The following is a 20801-nucleotide window of genomic DNA, read 5'->3' on the forward strand; positions in this document are numbered from 1 at the left end:
ATTTTTAAAAATGTCCAACAGTAAGGGCAGTGGCTGAAGTACTGACCTGTCACCTCTGTACTCCGCATTTGGAAAAGTGAGGTTCTGCTTGATGTCTCTTGAATTCTACCTTATAACAAAGTCACCACTCATTTACCCTAGTCGACAGTCTCTGTTTATTTTAGGCTTTGACCTTACCCAGAACGAAGATTGTTTGCTTTTGCTTGCAGATTATAAGTCAGGGTTGAAGGCAATAAAAGAACGGTTTATTGAGAGAGGTATTACCATTAAGTATTACCACTCTGAACTGTTATATTATCATCTTAAATATTTGTCTTGACCACACACATTAGCCACAACTGTAAATGTATAATACACAAGTACAAGCGCAATGATTTTAGAGGAGAGACACTAAGTCAGGTTTACTGAGGGGAATGCAAGACATTGGCATTCAAAAGCAGCTCAGTTATGACAATGATCATGAGGACAAACTGCCATCTTGTGGCTACAGATAACAAAATTTAAGAATTGAAAACAATGGACTTTTGTTGCCTTCTTTATATTGTGGTCAGAGATACTGACAGATAAACAGCCTGCTTTTTCAGTGGCATATCTCTGTGTGATGCTTTTGAACACATGCTTTTACTCTTTACGTTAATTTTGTTAATCATATTTTGTAGCTCAGTCTCAAACTCCAGTTTATCAAGATGCTGCAGCACAGATCACTTCCTCCTTCATGACGCAAGTGCCAGAGAGCTTCAGTTTTCAAAGCAACAGAGAACACTGACTGCTTTACTATGCTGCACTCTACATACAGGAAACAAAAAAAGAAGAACTTATGAAATTCCTTTTAGGTAGGGTACTCAGTGACTTTTAATCCAGCTAATAACTGAATGCATGTTATCAACCAAAGCAAACTAAAGGCCTTTACATTTTAAAAGTGAATTGTATTTTAACAGATGGTAAATATCACAACTGCTAGATTTAAAAAAAAGATTTAGTTGAATCAACGTCTAAAATATTATTCATCTCACACGTTTCGCAAAAGGATAAATAAAGTTCAAGTGGCTTGTAAAATGAAAATATTCAAATGTTATGCCTGGCTTTATCTAATCCAGTTTATTTTCCTCTACGTTTATGAAGTGAGCTCTCAGAGAAAGGTAGAATGTGCTGTGTATTTTTTCTCATACACCCATCCCTACTGACAAGTGTTTGTGTCACTGGAGTTCACTGGTGTGAAACTCCTCCACTGGTAATACAGAGTAGGTTGCAGGTGGGATTGTCATTCTTTAATACTAGCAAAAATGAAAATAGCCTTGCAGTTTACTTGAAAACTTCTATTTGTTCTAGCAAGTGTTTAATCAGCATTACTAGAAAACATGCAGAGGAAATAGTAAAGCACCAAATTCTGCCCTGAAACCTTAATGGGATAGCAAAGGAAAGATTCGCATTACAGTATTTGCAATAATTTTTTCACACACACAGGTGCATCATATTATCTTGTTTATATCAAAGGATTTACTTTTCTTTCCAATCTTTCATCTAAGTCTCCAAGTTTTAAGAATAAAACTCACTCAGCTCAAGACAATTTTCTTACCAATTATTTATACCCTCTATATTTTGAAATGCTTAATCATAAAACTGATGAAGCAAAGAGCAGTCAACACTGATAGTTAAACAAGATTCTTAATCTCCCACTTCATTAAAACACCAGCTCTCACTTTAAGCAAGAGTGATTTACCAGATGAGAACTTTAAGAATATTTCTTCATCAAATTTACAAAATTATCTGTTCCAGCTGCTGTACAAATTGACTAACTGTATACCAGGGGAGTAGGAATCACTTCAGCAGCTGGTTTTCTTGGCCCTTTTACTATCAAAGTTTTCAGAACAAAACAAATAATCATGTGACACATTAAGTCACAAAACCAGTTATTTCCTTTCTGAACCTGGCTACTTACAAACACCAGAGGCAGTTAAGTCTTATCTGATGTTCCAGGGCTTGGCCACAACCCTTCCACCAGTACAAATACCTCAAACTATAGGGGGAAATGCTGCATTTTAAGTAAGAGCTTAAGTAGAAATTAACAGCAAATCCTTATTTCCCACAGTTTGCCCCATTTTAACACATTTCCCCCAGTCTGGGGCATAGAGAGCAATAAAGAAGAATGAATAGGGATTGAATGACATATGGGACAGAAGAATGTTACCCTTTCCCAAAAGTAAGTAGTGTTAATCTATTTTAAATCCACAGCTGAGGTCATCCTTCTGCTGACATTTTCTTCTGAAGAAGAATGAAGGGCAAAGCATGCGAGGTGTTGATGGATGACCAGGTAGCCATTTTACAGATTTTTGTTCTGGCTGCTGACTATGGAAGCATTGAGTAGGCTCCAACCTCTTCTGCTGATGAATGTGCTTCAGCAACAGTATTTAAGCTAGCTAAGAATGGATGATTTTAGATACTTTCAAGCACATGCATGTGACTTACAGGGAGAATAAAAATGATGTTTTACTAAGCTAATTGAGTCTACTAAGGAATACTTGAACTGCTCTTCTCAGATCTGCCACATGCATTGCTTTTGTTTTTCCCAAAATCTCAACACCAAAAGAAAAAGAATTACGCTAGAGTCATCTGTACTCAAGATTAAGACCAGCCTTGTCCTCACAGAAGATGCATTATGGGTAGTATCTGAGAATGAAGATTTTGAAAACTCTTCTAGCTCACGTGGTTGCAATGAAGAAATATATCATTATGGAAAAGGAATAAAATGCCATAAGTGTGATTGTGAGAGTCTTTGCATTGTAGAGAGATTCTAGCTAGGGAAGAGGTTTGACTGCTGGTTGGACACATATGCTACTCTGTGGAACCTCAATACCATTTGGTTATGTACCTAGAAATGTAGGTGAGCTAGTGTGTTAAATGCAATAGAAAGAGGTTGCAGGCCAAGTCTAGGCCATCCTCTAAGAAAGTGGTTCTCAACCAGGGGTATGCAGAGGTCTTCTAGGGGATAGGTACTTGCCTAGTTTTACAAAAGGCTAGATAAAAAGCACTAGCGACATCAGTGCAAACCAAAATGTCATAGAGACAATGACTTGTTTACGCTGCTCTATATACTATACACTGAAATGTAAGTACATTATTTATATTCCAAATTATTTATTTTATAATTGTATGGTAAAAATTAGAAAGTAAGCAATTTTTCAGTAATAGTGGGCTGTGATGATTTTGTAAACAAGTAATTTTTAAGTACGTAAGACAAATCAGATTCCTGAAAGGGGTATGGTAGTCTGGAAAGATTGAGAGTAGGGTGACCAGACGTCCCGATTTTATCGGGACTGTCCCGATATTTGCTTGTTTGTCCCGCGTCCCGACCAATGTTAGGTCGGGACACTGGACAAACAAGCAAAGGCTCCGGAGCCCGAAGGGCTCGCGCCCTCCCCTGCCCCGACTCCGCCCCCTCCTTCCCCCATTGTCTCCCTCCCCAAATCCCCGCCTCTTTCCAAGCATGCCATGCCCAGGAGACTCAGGGGAGTGCGGGGCCGGGGTGAGTGTGAGTCTGGCCTGGCTCCGAGCAGGCAGGACTCGGGCACGGTACCTGGAGGGAGAGTAGGGGGGCGGCCCGTGGGGCTAGGTGGCGGCTGTTCTCCCTACCTGGGTAGGGGACTCGGGAGCAGCCGCTGCTGCAGCTCCCACTGCTGCGGGGGGAGGAAGTGGCCAAGCACGTGGCGCTCGGCGGCTGCGGCTTTGGTGCCCGGGCCCAAACCCCCCGAGCCCGGGCCTGCTGCGGGGCAGCGCGCACACTGCGCTCAGCCCCTGGCCAGTCGCGTCTGGGCTGGCTGCCCAGCTGGTGCAATCCCGTGGCGGAGGCATCGGCAGCCCAGTCCCGTTCGTTCCCCTGCAGGACCCGAGCGGGATGCGGGGGGCTGGGGCCTGCTGCCCCCACTCCGAGGCCGCCCGCAGGATTGCACCAGCTGGGCAGCCAGCCCAGACGCAAGTGGCCAGGGGCTGGATATGCGCAGCGTGCGCGCTGGGTCCCCGCAGCAGGCCCGGGTTCGGGGGCGCCAGAGCCGCAGCTGCCGAGCTTGGCCAGCGGCCGCTTCCTCCCCCCGCGGCAGTGGGAGCTGCAGCAGCGGCTGCTCCCGAGTCCTGCTGCCCAGGTGGGGAGAACAGCCGCTGCCTGGCCCCGCAGGCCACCCCGTACTCTCCCTCCAGGTACCGCGCCTGAGTCCTGCCTGCTCGGGGCCAGGCTGGACTCACACTCACCCTGGCCCCGTGCTCCCCTGAGTCTCCTGGGCCTCCCTCCAGCACTTGCGGAGGGAGGAGGAATCGGGGGTGGGGTTTTTTTTTTTTGCTCTGCCCCCGCCCCGCCCCCCCGCGTCCCGATATTTGACCTGGGTGATCTGGTCACCCTAATTGAGAGTGACAGAATTTTGTCTCAAGTCTCACACAGGCAAAAGAGATGGAGAACCTGCAAGTCTTAAAAACCTAGCTGTCTGCAATGAGATGCAGCATACAGCTCTGGTGTAGGAAATCCTACCAATTAGGAAAATGGAGGGGAGACCTCTGTGGAAGCTCAACTAGGTCTGGGTATCCCAGCATTCTTGGTGTCCCCTGATCTTCTCAATAGTTGAAGTGGGGAGAGGAGAGATTTGACCATCTGTGAACTAGAATCTAGTCCCAGCAATTTTTGGTCCGCTTCCCTGATGAAGAACTCCACCTTTACATTTTGGCTGGATTATTTTTTGTTCAGAACCATTAGCTATACTACTTCAAGTATACGTCCCAATGCATGCTCCACCCTATTTGAGAATCTCACTGGAATATGGAGGTAAATTTCTGCTAGATCTTCCAGAAAGACTACAGTAGTCCTGACATGTGTTTTCTTTATCAGGCTGTTCCTACTCTTGCAGTCCAAGACTCTTCCTGATACCTTTCTTCAATGATGATGGAACAGAGTCCTGGAAGTGCCTTAAGGGACAAGCTCTAGTGCTTTTGGTGTGGTTTGTTTCTCAGCTGTTGAAGCTGCAGAGCCTGAAGCTCCAGATGAATATTCATCTTACACTATCATCTCTCTGAACTGGATTGGAATCTGATGCCTGCAACACAGGAGATCCTAACCTGGGTTCTGTTTTTTAAGGGAAGCAGGCCCTATCGCAGTCACTCTGTTCAGAGTTCCATAAAATCCAAACTCTGAGCCCAGGGGTTTCTCCTGGAACAGGAAGAATCTCTACTCTGTTACTTTTGCTGTGAGTAGGACTGAAATGAGATTCTGCCCCCATCTGTCTCTGATCTCACAGGAGTAGGAAACGAATACTTTGTTCATATAATATGTTACCATCTTATCAAGCTTCTCCATAAATGGGATTACAAATAAGATACAGATAAATTTTACACTTGACAGGGCTTAAGTCAGAGTTAGGGCCAGGACAACTCAGAGTCCATGCATCCTCTTTTTATGAATGCAGCAGCTACAGGTATTTCTTTAGCTATCAGTGAGTTCTTCTTTGTTCTGAGGGCAGAGGTTTTTAATTCATCACAGCAGGACACCGTAGCACTAGCAAGCATGTGCTTCCTAGTGACAGTAGGGCTGCTGAAGAGGCTGTGAAGTCTGTTCTAAGAATGGCATCTATCTTTGTGCCTGCACGGTCCTTTAGTAAGAAAACTCCCTCTGCAGTAATTACCTGTTGCATCAAGTTTAGCCAGTGAAGAGTGCAGCTTTAGGTGGCCTTGTAGAATTTCAGGGCCTGCCACCTGAAGCATGTTCCGTGCCTCCCTAACAATTTGCATGAAGAAGGAATGAAAGGGGAGGACAAGTGTATTTAATATTTGTCCTGCTTATCCTGGTGGCCAACATCTCCCTCCCCATTGTCTGACATATCTGGAGGAAAAGAACCTCTCTCATGCTTCTCTGGTTTAGGGTCACAGTGATCAAAACAGAGTTCTCCTCCTGTGGAGAATGAGCTGTACTCAAAACTGTGCTGGCTTCATGCTGCATACTTCTGCAAATCTGGCCCATCATGTGTACATTAAACTGAGTAAGGAAATTCTTTCCTAAGGTTACATGTTGTCACTTCTCAGGTTATTAGGTTTTAGAATATAACTTTCCTGAATCTTTCAATACCTTTTTTGTCCTAAATGCAGAATCAATTTATAGGAAGTCACATAAGTCATGGAATTTTAGTTTTGCTATTGAATTTGAAGGGGAAATTCTTACCATTCTTTTCCACAAAACACAGACACACACACTGTACACACAGGCATCTGTGCTACATTATTTCATGCTTGCATTGTCTCAGTAAGTTGAGATTTACACCAGAAGTCTGGAATGTTTTCAAGGAATGGGATTGGAGGGTTTTATAAAAACTGTTTTAGACAATTCCATACATTCTGTACTTATGTCTTAGGCTCATAGCACAATCCCATGGATCTTGGATTTCTAGATGTCATTAACAAGTACAGAATATTTAGTAAAATAACTGATGCTTTTAATTTTGTTTCTTCAGGAAAATTCTATAGCAAAAACTCCAAACTCTACCTTGGACACTAGTTGCGGTTTCGGCACTTTCATTAGGTCACAGAGATAGTTGCGCTTCTCTCTCACTAGTGGTAATTCAGCATCCCTACAAGGGAAGATAAGAGAATTCCTTTTAATGTTCATGCTTTCAGTCCATCTAGAACGAAAATAATTTTTGGAACTGAATTTGTAACATGCAGTGAAAAGAAAAGCTTAATGAACAGTTTGACAATACTATTTACTGTTTATTCTTAATACAGTATCCTTTCAAAGTATAGTGAAACATATTTACTCTTAATAAATTCTGATTTGATTGATACAAAAAAAGTATAACATTTTTACTGCACTGCATTAAACCAGAGGACTCTTAACAGTATGTCTCCTAGAAGTGTCAATGTCCCCAAATGATTATTCGATATTGAAGGTATTTCCAAGCCTAAAATAAAGGGAAACCTTTGGTACCTCTGACACAACCCTGTACATAATTTTGATTTTGTAAAGGTAGCCATGGTATATAGAGTCTCATACCCAGTGACTTAATTCTCTGGGGAGGACAAAACTGATTCCAGTACTACAGAAAAGGGTGCACACAATCTAAATGTTGAATACCTCTGGCCTTTTTCAAAGATACTTGACAACTTTGGCAAGTTGCAAACTTGCTTTGAGCCAAAACAAAAGGCACATTTTGTTATATTATAAATTAAACAATTGTACCCTAAACCCATGGTAGTTCTAACAGGGAGACTATTTCAAACATGCATATCCTGGTTATTGTCTTTTTTACCAAATATTTGAGGCTGGTTCAGCTTCCTGATGTCAACACAGATTTATTTTAATTCAGAAGTATAAAGTTGTTCCTGTAGTGCCCAGAGAGTTTGAGAATTTTAACATACGATTGATGATCCCCTGCAAGGTGTCATAAGTCTTCTTTAATAAACATTATATTCTTCAACTGCTTTATCTACAAGTCTCCCCAGGTGAAACAAGCGCACACGAACTAATCTAGAACGCTATCTTAAATCTCAAACTATTAGACTTATATTTGAATTTGGGGTATACACTAAGCACTGGACCAACAGAGAATAGAGCAGGCAGCCAGCCACATAATTTTAGTGAGTACAGGGCAGGGTTCTGATGGCTGACTAATTTAAGACCAGGCCTGTAACAACCATATTTTCTGTAATGATTTTGATTTAAATATTCCTCTTTTAGTTTGATTACTTCAGTGACAAATTAATAAAGGGGAATCTACAATACAAACAACACTGTTCTCAAACCAGTTGCTTGTCTCAGCGTTATTTCTGTATATGACATAGCAACAGCCACTGCTCCCTCCCTTCTTCACAATTTATGGAGATGAAAGACGGATTTCATGCCAAAATAGCTAAACAATCTTTAACTTTCTGAGTGAATATTGAAAGATATTAACACAAGAGGAGCAATTTCAAAAGTTTGTGGAAACAAATTATTTTAACTGTAGAGTTCACGTGGTAATTTAACCAAAATGTAAGACATAAAAGAAATAGATTCTGCAAATCTGAGAAAAGCTCATATAGTTGTTCTAATTCTGCACTGAAAGATTAAGAAAAGTAGCAGCAGCCAATCATTATACTTCTGACACATCATTTACTTTAAAATCCATCACCAGTCAGGAATTTCAGAGCAGAATGGGGAATTATTTTATGCCATAGTTTAATATCAGAGTTTCAGATCCAGCACCCTTTAGGTTGCCAAAAACAAGCTGTGCAAACAGAAAATCTACTTAAGTTAATGCAGAACAATTATCCAAAATCAGTGACTAACGCCAGTGTGTTTTTACATGGCTTCAGAGAAACTGTGAAAGAGTGCCCTAAGTCTACTTGTTCCTTGAAGACATCAGAATTCACTAAAATGGGAGAGTTTGGAAGTGTTTAAGTCATGAACACATCTATTGTAATACAACGATGAGAACATTACTTGTTGCATTCACAGAACTAAAGAAAAGGGCATCAAATGGTACTCAAATTAGTTCACTTGCTTTATCTCTTAAGCAGTGACACCTTTAAAACACCTATCCTGCACCCTCTGTGGATCTAGAACTGTATAGTCAAAGCCTCTCTCTCTCCTCATGATTAATATTTCAGGCTCATTATAATACAACACTAAATAAAGCTGTGAAAATATGAACATTTAAGCATAAATATAATCAGCAGTTCTTATAGCATCCAGTTTTCTGTCATATGTTTCTATTCTGTTATTTTATTGCAGTGGTTCTCAAACTTTTGTACTGGTGACTCCTATCACATAGGAAGCCTGAGTGCGACCCCCCCTTATAAATTAAAAACACTTTTTTATATATTTAACACCATTATAAATGCTGGAGGTAAAGCAGGGTTTGGGGTGGAGACCAACAGCTCATGATGCCCCCACCCATACCCTCACGACTCCCTGAGTGGTCCCAGTCCCCAGTTTGAGAACCCCTTTTTTATTAAGAACACTGCTAGAAGTCCCTTTTTTCACCACTAGGTGAATTTCAAGTGAAATCACTGACCCAAAGGTAGTAAAGTCTAACCCACTGCACCTGGCATGGACAAGACAATGTTGCCATTATAGCAGAGCATTTGATACAAGAGTTCTTCTAATAGAGTAACAGAAATGACTCAAAATCCTGGCAAGTAGTTGTGGTACATTCAGCTATATTAATTCACAAGTGCATGCAAGGCCTTCTTTTCCAGAAAAGATTTAATGACAAAGACAACGGAAGATAGTTTAAATTATATTATTAATGCAGTTACTTAATTGATACTACAATATGAAAGTTCCACTGGGGAATGTCAGACTCTGAAGGAGGGTTCAACATTTCTGAAGCCTATATTTCAGGGGTTGGCAACCTCTGGCATGTGGTTCGCCAGGGTAAGCACCCTGGTGTGCCAGGCCAGTTTGTCTCCACAATAATTTTCTTTTTTGTATCACAAAGAACTTCCAGGATTTCCTCCCCTTTTTCTTTATTAGAAATTATGGGCATTTTAGAAAACACCATTGGACAAGTAAAACAAACTCATAACACCTTTATTTACGACCAATATGTAATATACAATATTACAAGCTTTCAGGGCAGGAAGGTCCCTTTCAGCAACACCTTTTTTGGCCTAAAAACTTGTATAAAGGTATAAGTGGATCTTGTTACAGATATCATGTCGTTTACAGTTCCTTTTCCACTTTTCCTCATGAACAAATATTTTATAGATATGAGAATTATTAAAATTGGCTTTATTATTAAACATTTCTCTGACAATGAATTCACTCACCAGTTGGTGTCACTAAGTACTGTCATGACCTCATCCAGAATATCGGGATCGACAATATCACTGTAGGTTATCAACATTTCATACACTTGACTGGCTGTTGTTTTTCTTATCTAGAGAGAAGGCAGGGAGATAAATTTTAGTTGCTGAAAACAGTGAAATTACCCAGACTGCTACGTGTTAGTTACAGTTGTTATTAACAGTACTTTCAGAATACTTCAGTGGAGAAAGTCGTATAAATGTTCAGAATGCGGAGCTGGGAGTGATATTCCCGAGTCTGCCAGTGATATGCTGTGGAACCTGGGGAAAGTGACTTCACCTCCCTACTGTAATTTGCACATCTATAAAATTGATATTTTAGCATTTCTTCTGTATCTCAAAGAAGTGTTGTGAGTGTAATGCTTATTAAATGTGTCATTTATTCAGAGATGGCTATTTGGTGATTTATGTTCTACTTTAATACTTTGAGCTCCTCAAATGGAAGATGCTAAAGAATTGCAATGTGCTTGACAAATAGCACCCTCACAACAAATCTATGAAGCAGAGAAGTACATCCCTGATTTTACAGACTGGAATGCCAAGGTAGAGAGAGATGAGTCAGACAGGGATTTTTTTGGCAGAACTAGCAATATAATTTGGATTTTCATATGAAAATGTCTCCTTAATATTCCCTGTAGTTCCCCAAAATGTGGCTTAAAATTCTGAGTATTATATTCTATAGATGCATACTCACTTACTCATTGTAGAATATATCATGTTCTTCTCTAGCATGTTCATGCAATGTTGACAGATATACTTACTTTTAGGGCACCAAAAAAAAAAAGTTCATATCATTATTTGCCTTCTATTCTGTGCTGGCATATACTAAGTTGTGGACAAATTAGCCAAATACGCAGTCAACAGTCTAGAAGACAATACATTTTTAGATTATCTAACTGTTCAGAACCATAAATACCTTATTTTCTACTACAGAAAACAGGGAACCTCCCAGCTTGTTTGGAAGTAATTATTGTAATAGGTGATGCTTCCCAATGTGCTCCATCCAGTATCTATTCAACACACACTGCCTTGCTTCATCAATGACATCCAAGCATTGATCAAGGCACCTGGAGATCCCTGTAACAGCTAGTCCCTATCTCCTGGTATGTGTAAGGTCCAAATTACTCCCTTTATGCCAGCACGGTTCCTCATCCATCTACTCTGGCACCTCTCAGGGCAGAGAACAAAAACGGAAGGATGCAATTTGAAAGAACTTTGAATTTCTTCACTTTTGACTTGCGTAACAACCTCAGTGTTTATGCAGAGGGATTTCTGCACTTACTTGCTTATTTAAATATTGACTAACTAGAGGCCACAAAATACTGTCTCGTGGGAATATGAAAGTGTTATTGCAATACGCTACTCTGGTGTACCATGTAAATACCTATTTAAAACATTTTAAAATCATATATTATTTACACAATAGATTATAATGACTCCTTTACAACTGTTATATCACCATATTCTGTGTACTGTAAATACAGATTTTTGGAAGGTACATTAAGCATACATAGTAATATTACTTATGAAAACTACTTCCTGTGCAAACACAGTAGGAAGCTTTGTATGTTAAATGATTCAGGTGACTGTATTTCTGAGAATAGCAACAGTAATTAAATTTCTTTTTCAAAATCTAAGCCACTTTGGAGTTATGAGACACAAGATTACACTTGAATATTATTAACCTCATCAATTAAAAAAAAATCAGTTTAGACTGTTTAAGATTACCCTGGGCTTAAGATTTTGTAAGCTAAATTTCAGCCTACATTCAACTTTTACTGCTAAGTATTGTTTGGTGGGTTTTTTTTTTTTTTGAAACACTCTTTATTTATGTTTCAAAAGGAGTTTGTTTTTACAGGAAGATATATAGATAGCACCCCAATTCAGAACATTACCTAAAGCAGGTGCTTAACTAAGTACATGAGTAGTTCTACTCCATCCCAATGGGACTATTCACATGCACCATACTGAATGGGGACCTAAATCTACAGAGAGATAAATAGGTAACTGATAATAGGCAAGATGGGTATAACCTGAGTAGTTACTGATGATACTGATAATATGTTAATATGGTATTTAAAAATATGAGATTATAATGAACCTACTGACATACAAGCTGTGTGAGCAAGTTTCAAAAGTTCTCAGTGTTGGTCTAACGCTGCTCCCATTGAGGTCGATGAGAATTTGACCATCATCTTCAATGGCAGCAGACTTAGGCCAAAGGTATGTGCTTTTGAAATCCCCATCTTATGCTGTATTTAACAGTTCTCACTGGAGTTGGTTTAGATTCTTAGATTTAGTAAGGACTGTTTAGATTTTAAAGTTACACCAAAGATCCTTGGATGAGTGGCTTTATTGTATAGTTGCAGATCTGCAATTTTAAAAAAAGGCCGTTTTTTTTTTTGAAATGTTGCCATATGAATTTACTTTCAGCAGGTGAATTAAAATTATTTCTATTTATTTATTTTTATTACAAAGGTCATGACAGATGTGACGATTAACCTGATTAGAAAGATTGTAGCCCGATCATTTCCTTTCTGGGAGTGACCTCTCCCCTCTTAGAAATATTGGAGTTGCACCTCTCTTACGTTTTCTTTGATCAGGATGTTGGTGCCTTTTTCTGAGGACAGTGCTCCCCTTTGAGTCCTAACCCACAGGGGGCTTTCTGAGCAAGTCATTTGTCCAATGTGGAGGAAATATAGGGGAACCTTCCTGAGTGGGCTGAGTTGGGGTTGGAGAGGGCACCAGACTCCTTGCCAAGTGACTATTTCCCACTTGAGCAGATGTGAAGAGACAAGACAGTGGTGGGGGAAATATTCAGACTTACCCCCACCAAGTCTGATTGGAGAAGACAGCAGCAAGGTGGATAACAATGATTTTTTTGATAAAATGCTTTTTGCGGGAAAAACCTATCCAAAGATAGTTTTAATTAAGATACATGATAGCTCAAAGATATTGCGTCATGGAATAGGGATTATAAATTCTAATTCTATAATATGAGACAATATATTTAAGTAATGTTTAAGTAGAGTTTTGTAAATGAGTTCCAATAGTACGTGGATTAGGGACCCAATCTTATTGGGTTCAGGGGCTTCTGGATAGATTATTTAGGTTAATCTTTCTATCTACCCAGTGCTCAGACTAGCAGATACCATCAGAGATGCTTAGTTTTGCAGTTCTCAAACTGTGGATTTGTGTCTCCAGAGATAACATGCTTGTTAACAGCAAAAATGTTTTTAAAGAATATATAGAGGTGAGAAATAACAGACCTCAACCCTATTGTCCCTCTGCAAATTTGTATACACAGAGTCAATCCCTTACCTCTCTCTAAAAGTGCTAAGTTTCAAAAAGTTCAATGAATAGAAGATTGTTGGGGGCGAAATAGATCTGGACAAGGAGAAGAAGTCTGGAGATAAATGTGAGAAGGGAGGGACAGGCAGTAGAAACAAAACTGGAACTGTTTGAGCAGCATATTCCAGAAGTCTTTCTGAGTGTAGCCTTCATTGATTTGAGATATACCATACCGTTCTCTCACTAGAAGGGAAAACCTATAATGGCAGCAGGCCATAAAAGAGACCCAGTTTGGGAATAAGAACCATTCAAGAAATATATACTTGTTGATAATATTTTAAAGAAGGTCCCACCAGTGAACTGGTGGAAGTCACTTAAGCACTTGGATTCAGAGACTGTTGAAGTGATAATCTCACTTTTAACAGCAGTAGCTTCTTCTGCCAGTGTAGAAAGAATATTTTCTTCCTTTGGACTAATTCATTCCAAATTAGGAAATCGTTTGGGACCTGAAAAAGCAGGAAAGCTTGTTTGTCTTTCCCAGATTATGAACAAACAGAAAAATAAAGGTGAAGACCATGGAGTTAGCTGCAGAGGCCAATATTTTAAGTTTCTCATGTTGACCTGGCTGACAGTCTATTTAATTTTTTTTTTAATATTTCATTTAACTATTTTAGTTAATAATTTTAACAAAAACAAACCTGATTTTAAAAAATTCGACTGCTTAAATTAAAAAATTCATATGTTTTGTTAAAATATTATATGTTTGCTGTTGAAGAAAAAAATTCAGAATACATAACCTTGTTTTAGTTAAATAAAACAAGTCTGTCTGGTGATGTTCTTCTCCTAAAACAGCATTGCAAGAAAATCCTCCAAATATTAATGATTAACCTGTTGAATTGAGATATTTATGAAGTCATTGGGAGGTGAACTATCTGCTTCAATTACCAAACAATGATTCATTTTCCGATATTGCTGTAAAACTTATTTTGAAAACTTTTCAGATTAATCACTTTTAAAATGTATAGTGTGTACCTTCTAAAAATGAAACCTACATCTATCTCTGAGTTGTGAAGAATACATATTAAGGTTGTAACAACCAACAAGCAGGGGCGGCTCCAGGCCCCAGCACGCCAAGCGCGTGCTTGGGGCGGCATGCCGCGGGGGGCGCTCTGCCGGTCGCCTGGTGGGACCAGCGGACCCTCCGCAGGCATGCCTGCGGGAGGTCCACTGGAGCCGCGGGACCAGCGACCAGCAGGAGCAGAGCGCCTCCTGCGGCATGCCGCCATGCTTGGGGCGGTGAAATGTCTAGAGCCGCCCCTGCCAACAAGAATGCACTTTTATGTAGAAATCATGATGAAATTGGAGTCTTCTTGACTAGTGATTTAAATCAAATCCACCCTGGAAGATAGCCCTGTCTGCTCTTGCAGAGAGGCCCCAAGGGAGCCTCGAGTTGTGTGGGGAGATGCAAAGGCCCCAACAACCCAGCAGACACAATCCCTTCCCCCTAGCTGAGCAACTGTCCCACATGCTGGGCACAGTCATGGCCAAGTTCTCTTTTTGGGGCTCCTGGGAGGACTGCTCATCTTCTGTATGCTCTTCCTTGCTGGGTGAGGAAGGACCACATAGAGGAAAGCAGCAGGGTGGGCAGTTCTGGTCTGGAAAAGCTCACATTTTTGCCTCCAGAAAAAGGGGGCGGGGGGGCAGACAGCTCAGTCTTGCACCAAATTGGCTTTAGCAACTGGGGGGGAAAGGAGGGGGAAGGACAGGAAGATGAGCTGGGCCCCGCTCTGTGAAGCTGATCAAAGAAAGAATTTGGAGAGGGACTGTCCACAGCATGGCAAAGATCTGAAGCCTTCATGAAGATATATGGAAAGGGAGGTGCAACACACATATCCCAGACAGAGGGTGGGGTCCAGATCCAGATCTAAATGCTAGATTGAGGTAGAGACCTTGGATTCTCCAAGACGTTTTGAAAACTATCTTTACAGAATTAAATAATTATATAGAATTTTAAAGGATGTCTGTTAGGAGTTTATATGATTTAATGAAAAAAGCACTGGAAAATTACTGAAGAGTAATTAATTTGTAGCTCAGGAATTCAAAAATCCATTTTTAGAATATTCACTTTCTAGCCCCTTAGCATTCCTTCTCTGACTCTGTAGTGTGTGCTGTGTTTGTTTTTTGAGAGAGAGAGATCTATATTAGATGTAAAAAAGCTGAAATCTTTCCAGATTCCAGAAGACCAGGTTAACAGCTTTCCCAGTGGCCTAATCAATAAAACAAGTATGGCCCTTGTGTTCCACAAAACTGCATTCATCTTGGAATGTTTATGGAGATTTTGCATTCTCTCTCTCTCTCTGTGTATATATATACACACACTCATATATATATATAAAATGCCAGCTATTATGTAAACTAAAGCTATATTCTGCTGTAAAATAATAAATTGCAAAGCTGTTTCTAAGGTGGGGCATGTGGGGTAGAGCAAAGGAAGTGATCACCACAGTAGCTGAAATGACTGCAAGAGAGCATACCAAAAACCTGAAAACCAATGAAATCTTGAAATGTTTTTGACAACATATAGATTAGCTCTGTTTAGCCAATAAAAATGAACATTTTCTCTTTTACTTTTGCTTACTTTTGAACTAAAGGTTAAAATCATACTATACTCTGCACAGTAAATACTTATATTTTAGGATCAACATTTTCAACTTGTGTTTACTTACTGGTTTAAGACTATATTGTGGTGGGTAAAAATGGAGCAAAAACTAGAGACTTTGTTTCAATTTCATATTTTATCACTCTTATTTCATAAAGATATGTTGTTTTTACAGATGGGCACAGCTACCTTTTTTTTTTTTTAAATAGCCTATAATTTCTTCTTTGCTTTCCTTGGGTTATTATTAGACCGTCTTTGAAACCTGAATTCTTGCTACTCTAACTTTTCCCTTCTCGATTTGGCCAAAAAGCCAGCATGACTAGCTTACCTTTATACTCCCATGTGGACACCAGCATCATTGCTTGATAGTGTTCTGGGAAAAACATTCTTAACTAACTGCTTCAACAATCCACCATACAATACCAAGGATTTTATTTTAAATTAAAAGTAACCCCAACCACCCAAGCCAACATATTGTGTGACTCACCAAAAATAAGATAGTTAAATCATGAGCCCAATCCTATGAGACTAACACATTTTTGGCTTCAATGGACTAAGAATCTCTTAAGAACCTGTGATTTCCTAGTTTAATTTGAGTAACTATCAGTATTGTGAATAATAAAGATAAGGTTACTTACCTGTATATTTACTGGAGTTCTTAGTGATGTTTTGTCCCTATAGGTCCTCCACATGAGGATATGAGCGTGCCCATGCACTTTTGATCAGAATTTTTTGTCCAGAGTGCTCATGGGTCTGCGTCCTGTGCCTCTTGTGCTCCAGTATGAGGGCATATAGGTGATGGGCAGACACCACCACCACTACAGTTCCTTCTTAACCTCAAAGCCTAGCAGGATTCCAAAGCAGGAGGAGGAGGAGGGAAGGTAGTGGAGCACCATAGAGACAAAAAATCTCCAAGAATCATAGTTATTGAACCAATTGAATAACCTCTCCTCCTTCGAGTTACTGTCCCTATGGGTGCTAGTAAGGAGATTCCCGAGTAGTGCCTCAGTTACAGAGGCGAGGGCTGAGGAGCAGGTATGGTACAGACTGAAGAACAGCTTTGCTAAAGGATGCATCCTCTCTGGAAGCATATGTTGTAGAATAGTGTTGGGAAAATGTGTGTACCAACACCCATCTGGACGCCTTATACAAATGTCCACGCAGGGTATGTTTTTAGGTAGGGCTATAGAAGTGGAATTAAGCCTAGCGGAATGGGCAATTATCTGGAGAAGGGGGTATGCTCCCTGAATCCTCATAATGTGCCAAAATGCAACCTAAAATCCATTTTGACTATTTTTGGGTGGAGGAGACTCGCTGTCCCCTTCATTCTCTCAGTGACAGTAACCAAGAGTCTGGGAGAAACCTGGAAGGGTTTGGTCCTATCTAGGTAGAAGGCAAGAGCATTTATCACATCCAGGGTATGAAGACTGGCTTCCTTTTTCAAAGAGTGAGACTTGGGATAAATCACTGGTAACTGAATGCCCTGATTGATATAGAAACACAATGAAACTTTAAGTAGGAAACAAGAAAGGGTGCATAATGTCACCTTATTGTGGTAGTACACTGTATGTGCTGGATCAGCCATAAGCACTTTGAAGGTCTCCTATCCTCCTGGCCAAGATGACAGCTATGAGGAATGAGGTTTTGAAGGACAGATGAAGAAACAAACAGGTCCTCATGGGCTTAAGTGGGAGGTTTCCTAAGAGAAGGCATTAAGAATTAAATTAAGGTTCTAACATGGTGAATGTAGGCTCTTTTACAGGAGGAAGCAGGTTAGACAGACCATTAAGGAATCTTGTGGTTGTAGGATGTGTGAAAACCTGAGAAGCCTTCAACTCAGGGGTGAAAAGCTGTCATAGTGGCTGGGTGAACCTTAACAGAACTTAGTGACAAACCCAGAGTACTCAAATTCAGCTGGTAATTGAGTATGTTCAGGATAAGACACTTGGAAGGAGATATGGATTATTGGACGCACCAGACTTGGAAACACTTACATTTCTGTAGGTGTTAAGTTTTCAATGTGGTAGGCTTTCTACTACTTGTCAGTACTGTCTGGACATCAAGAGAACAATCTTGTTTTATATCCAAGAGCCATTGAGAGGACTCACACCTTGAAATGCAGTGATGAGAGGTTGGAGTGGATTATGGAGCTCAATTCCTGAGTCAGAAGGTCCGCTATCAGAAGAAGGAAAAGACATGGACACAGAGGTAGGCATATCAGGTCTGGGAACCATACCTACATGGGCCATGACAGCACTATGAAAATGATCACTGCTCTCTCTTGTATCAGCTTGTTCAGAACTTTGAGGAGTAGCAGCGTTTGAGGATAAGGAAACAGCAGAAAGAGAGGCTGAGGGAAAGAGGATGTCTCCTAACAAGTTGTGACTGTTCTCTCCGATTGAGTAGAAGCAATGGCACTTCATGCTAGACAGCAGCACAAAGATCTATTGCCAGAGAACATAAGATGAGTCAAATCTCCTGAAAAACGGAGTCATTCAACTTTCACTTGTGGTCCTGATGGAATTCAGCGAGTCCAGCAGGTAAACCACTTAGATGTCTATTTGATGGGATATGCCACAATTCCATATGTTTATTGACTCCATACATAAGGACTGGGATCTTGCTCCTCCTTGGCAATTTATGAGTACGTCCAGACTACCCGCCGGATCAGTGGGTTGGGAATCGATCTATCGGGGATCAATATATCGCATCTCGTCTAGATGCGATATATCGATCCCCAAACGCGCTCCCATCTACTCCGGAACTCCACCAGGGCGAGAGGCAGAAGCGGAGTCGGAGCCGTGGCCGTCAATCCTGCGCCGTGAGGATGGGAGGTAAGTTGAAATAAGATACGTCGACTTCAGCTATGCTATTCCCGTAGCTGAAGTTGCGTATCTTACATCGACACCCCCTCCCCACCCCAAGTGTAGACCAGGCCTTTGGCTGCTCCGTTTTCCATCATTACTCTGACTGAGTGGACCCTGATATTGGACAGGAAGTGATGATAGTGCCATGACTGCCCAGAGTTCAAGAAGGTTGATATGGAGAGATGTCTCCTGGGAAGTCCATTTGCCTTCATCTGTAAAGTCCTGGAGATGAGCACTCTAATCTAGCAGGGAGGCATCTGTGGTGATGATCTCTACGGGGGGAAGATGCAAGAAATGAACTTCTTCACAGACCTTTTGGGGGATCCTTCCACCAGCTGAGGAAGTTGAGGACTCTCTATGGTGCAGACACTCAGTTGGACAGGTTGTGTTTGTTGGAAGTACAGACATACCTGAGCCAGGCTTGAAGACATCAGGAGTGTAGTCTTGCAAATGTACAGTCCACCAAGTGGCCCAAAAATTGAACTTTCAGTGTTCTGTGGGCTGTGTTGCAGAGTGGAAATGAGGCTGGACATTGTGACAAACCTGTCTGTGGGCAGGTATGTTCTGGCTGTTGTGGAGTCTAGAGTGGCTGCATAGGTATCAAAGTAGACTTTTCCATGTTGAGACAAAGGGCAAGAGAGTGTAAGAGGCCCAGGGCCTTTTTGGTAGCTGACTGTACCTTGAGGAGCCAGTCAGCCAGATATGGAAGATTTCCCATCCAACAAAGGTGGGCCTCAAAGACTGAGAAGGCATTTGTGAAGACTCGGGGTGGTTGATAAGCCAAATGGTAGAACACAGTACTGGTAGTACTTGTTGCAAACAATGAATCTTAGGAAGTGCTCATGCAATGGCTGCATGGCTATATGAAAATAGGCATCCTGGAGGTTGAGAGCGATTAACCAGTCCCCAGGATGTAAAGATAGTATTCTCACTGCTTGACATCCTGAATCACTGTTTAAGGATAAAGGTGTTCAGAGTCCTAAGATCCAAGATTTGTCTCCATCCTCCTTTTTTCTTGGGAATTAGGAAATACCTGAAGCAAAAACCCTTCACGATGAAAACCAGAGGAAAGGATTCAATCGCCCCCAAAAGCATGAGAGATTCATCTCTTGCTTTGTGAGAAGAGTCCCTGATTAGTGATGAGAAGGAGGGATAGAGCTGAACTGGATGAGGTAAAAATGGGAGGTGGTCTCTATAGGGTGGATGGAGGATGGGTTGCTGCAGAAGATCCAGTATAAGGAGCAGTTCATGATCCTCGACCAATGGGTCGAAATGGTTATTTGAAAGAGGTTCCCGACTGAGAGGTCATTGTAGACAACTGCCCATTCTTGTGGAACCTGTACCATATTATGGAAGTTCAGCTGGTCTTAGGAAGTTTGGGTAGTGGACTAGTCGAGAGTGCTGTGCTGTCTGTGCCTTGCTGTATTTTCTCCTTTTTGAAGGCATATAGATGCCAAGAAATCTATCTTTGAGCAAGTGGAGAGATCTATGGCATCACTGAAGAGCTTAGGCTCATCAAAAGGGGGATTTCTCTACAGTACTGTGTACCTTGTTGGGAAGAGCAGAGGATTGCAGCCAGGAGACTTGATGCATGACTACAGCAGTTGTCACAGAACATGAAGCTGTGTCCACCATGTCAAAAAACGCCTGTAGGGAAGCATTTCTAATCATCTGTCCTTCCATAATGAGAGCTTGAAATTGCTCCTGCTTCCCTTGATGCAAATGATTAATAAAATGTGAAAAGTTGTTGTAATTTGTAGTGTAATATTTTGCCAACCATGAGGAGCAGCCAAGAAGATTCAGGCACTTAAGTTCTTTATCAGAGTCTGTTGATCTGAATTAATAGTTTATTTTTTTCACTGACAGCAACAACCAAAGAGTTAGGGTAAGCGCGGGAGAATACGTACTTCAAACTCTTGGCCTGCACACAGTACTTATCAACCTTTTTGCATGTGGGAGGGATGGTTGCTGGTGTCTGCCATACCATATAGGCTGGTGATAGTAAGGCCTCATTGATGTTTAAAGCTATCTTACCCTAGAGGAGGTACGCAATATGTCCACCAGAGAATGCTGAGGTTTGTATACTTCCTCCAAAGGGACCTGTAAAGCTTCTGCGCTATGTGTTTCATTAGGTTTTGAAAAGCCCCAAAGTCATCCATGTAGAAGGC

The 20801-nt window shown here is 41.0% G+C and overlaps 2 protein-coding genes across 16 annotated transcripts in view; one reads left to right on the top strand and one right to left on the bottom strand.

The window, feature by feature from the left end:
• B3GNTL1 (UDP-GlcNAc:betaGal beta-1,3-N-acetylglucosaminyltransferase like 1) overlaps nucleotides 1-10202 on the top strand; it is a 340624-nt gene extending 330422 nt beyond the window's left edge. For 5 of the 8 annotated variants that reach the window (XM_039501348.1, XM_039501349.1, XM_039501350.1 and 2 more), the window contains one exon: nucleotides 660-796. The gene's annotated coding sequence lies outside the window, so the exon portion shown is untranslated. Of the gene's footprint in view, nucleotides 1-659; nucleotides 834-2089; nucleotides 2201-2232; nucleotides 2500-4870 lie in introns of those variants that run through there. The other 3 variants (XR_005588422.1, XR_005588421.1, XR_005588420.1) reach the window with 3 other exon arrangements.
• TBCD (tubulin folding cofactor D) overlaps nucleotides 138-20801 on the bottom strand; it is a 248552-nt gene continuing 227888 nt past the window's right edge. For all 8 annotated transcript variants that reach the window (XM_039501345.1, XM_039501338.1, XM_039501339.1 and 5 more), the window contains exons 38-40: nucleotides 9781-9890; nucleotides 6515-6599; nucleotides 138-786 (exon numbers count right to left, since the gene is read on the bottom strand). In XM_039501345.1, the coding sequence (XP_039357279.1) occupies nucleotides 775-786; nucleotides 6515-6599; nucleotides 9781-9890 (207 nt within the window). In that variant the 3' untranslated portion in view covers nucleotides 138-774. The remainder of the gene's footprint in view (nucleotides 787-6514; nucleotides 6600-9780; nucleotides 9891-20801) is intronic.

Source organism: Mauremys reevesii, linkage group 15, assembly GCF_016161935.1.
Source record: "Mauremys reevesii isolate NIE-2019 linkage group 15, ASM1616193v1, whole genome shotgun sequence".
Classification (NCBI taxonomy): Eukaryota; Metazoa; Chordata; order Testudines; family Geoemydidae; genus Mauremys; species Mauremys reevesii.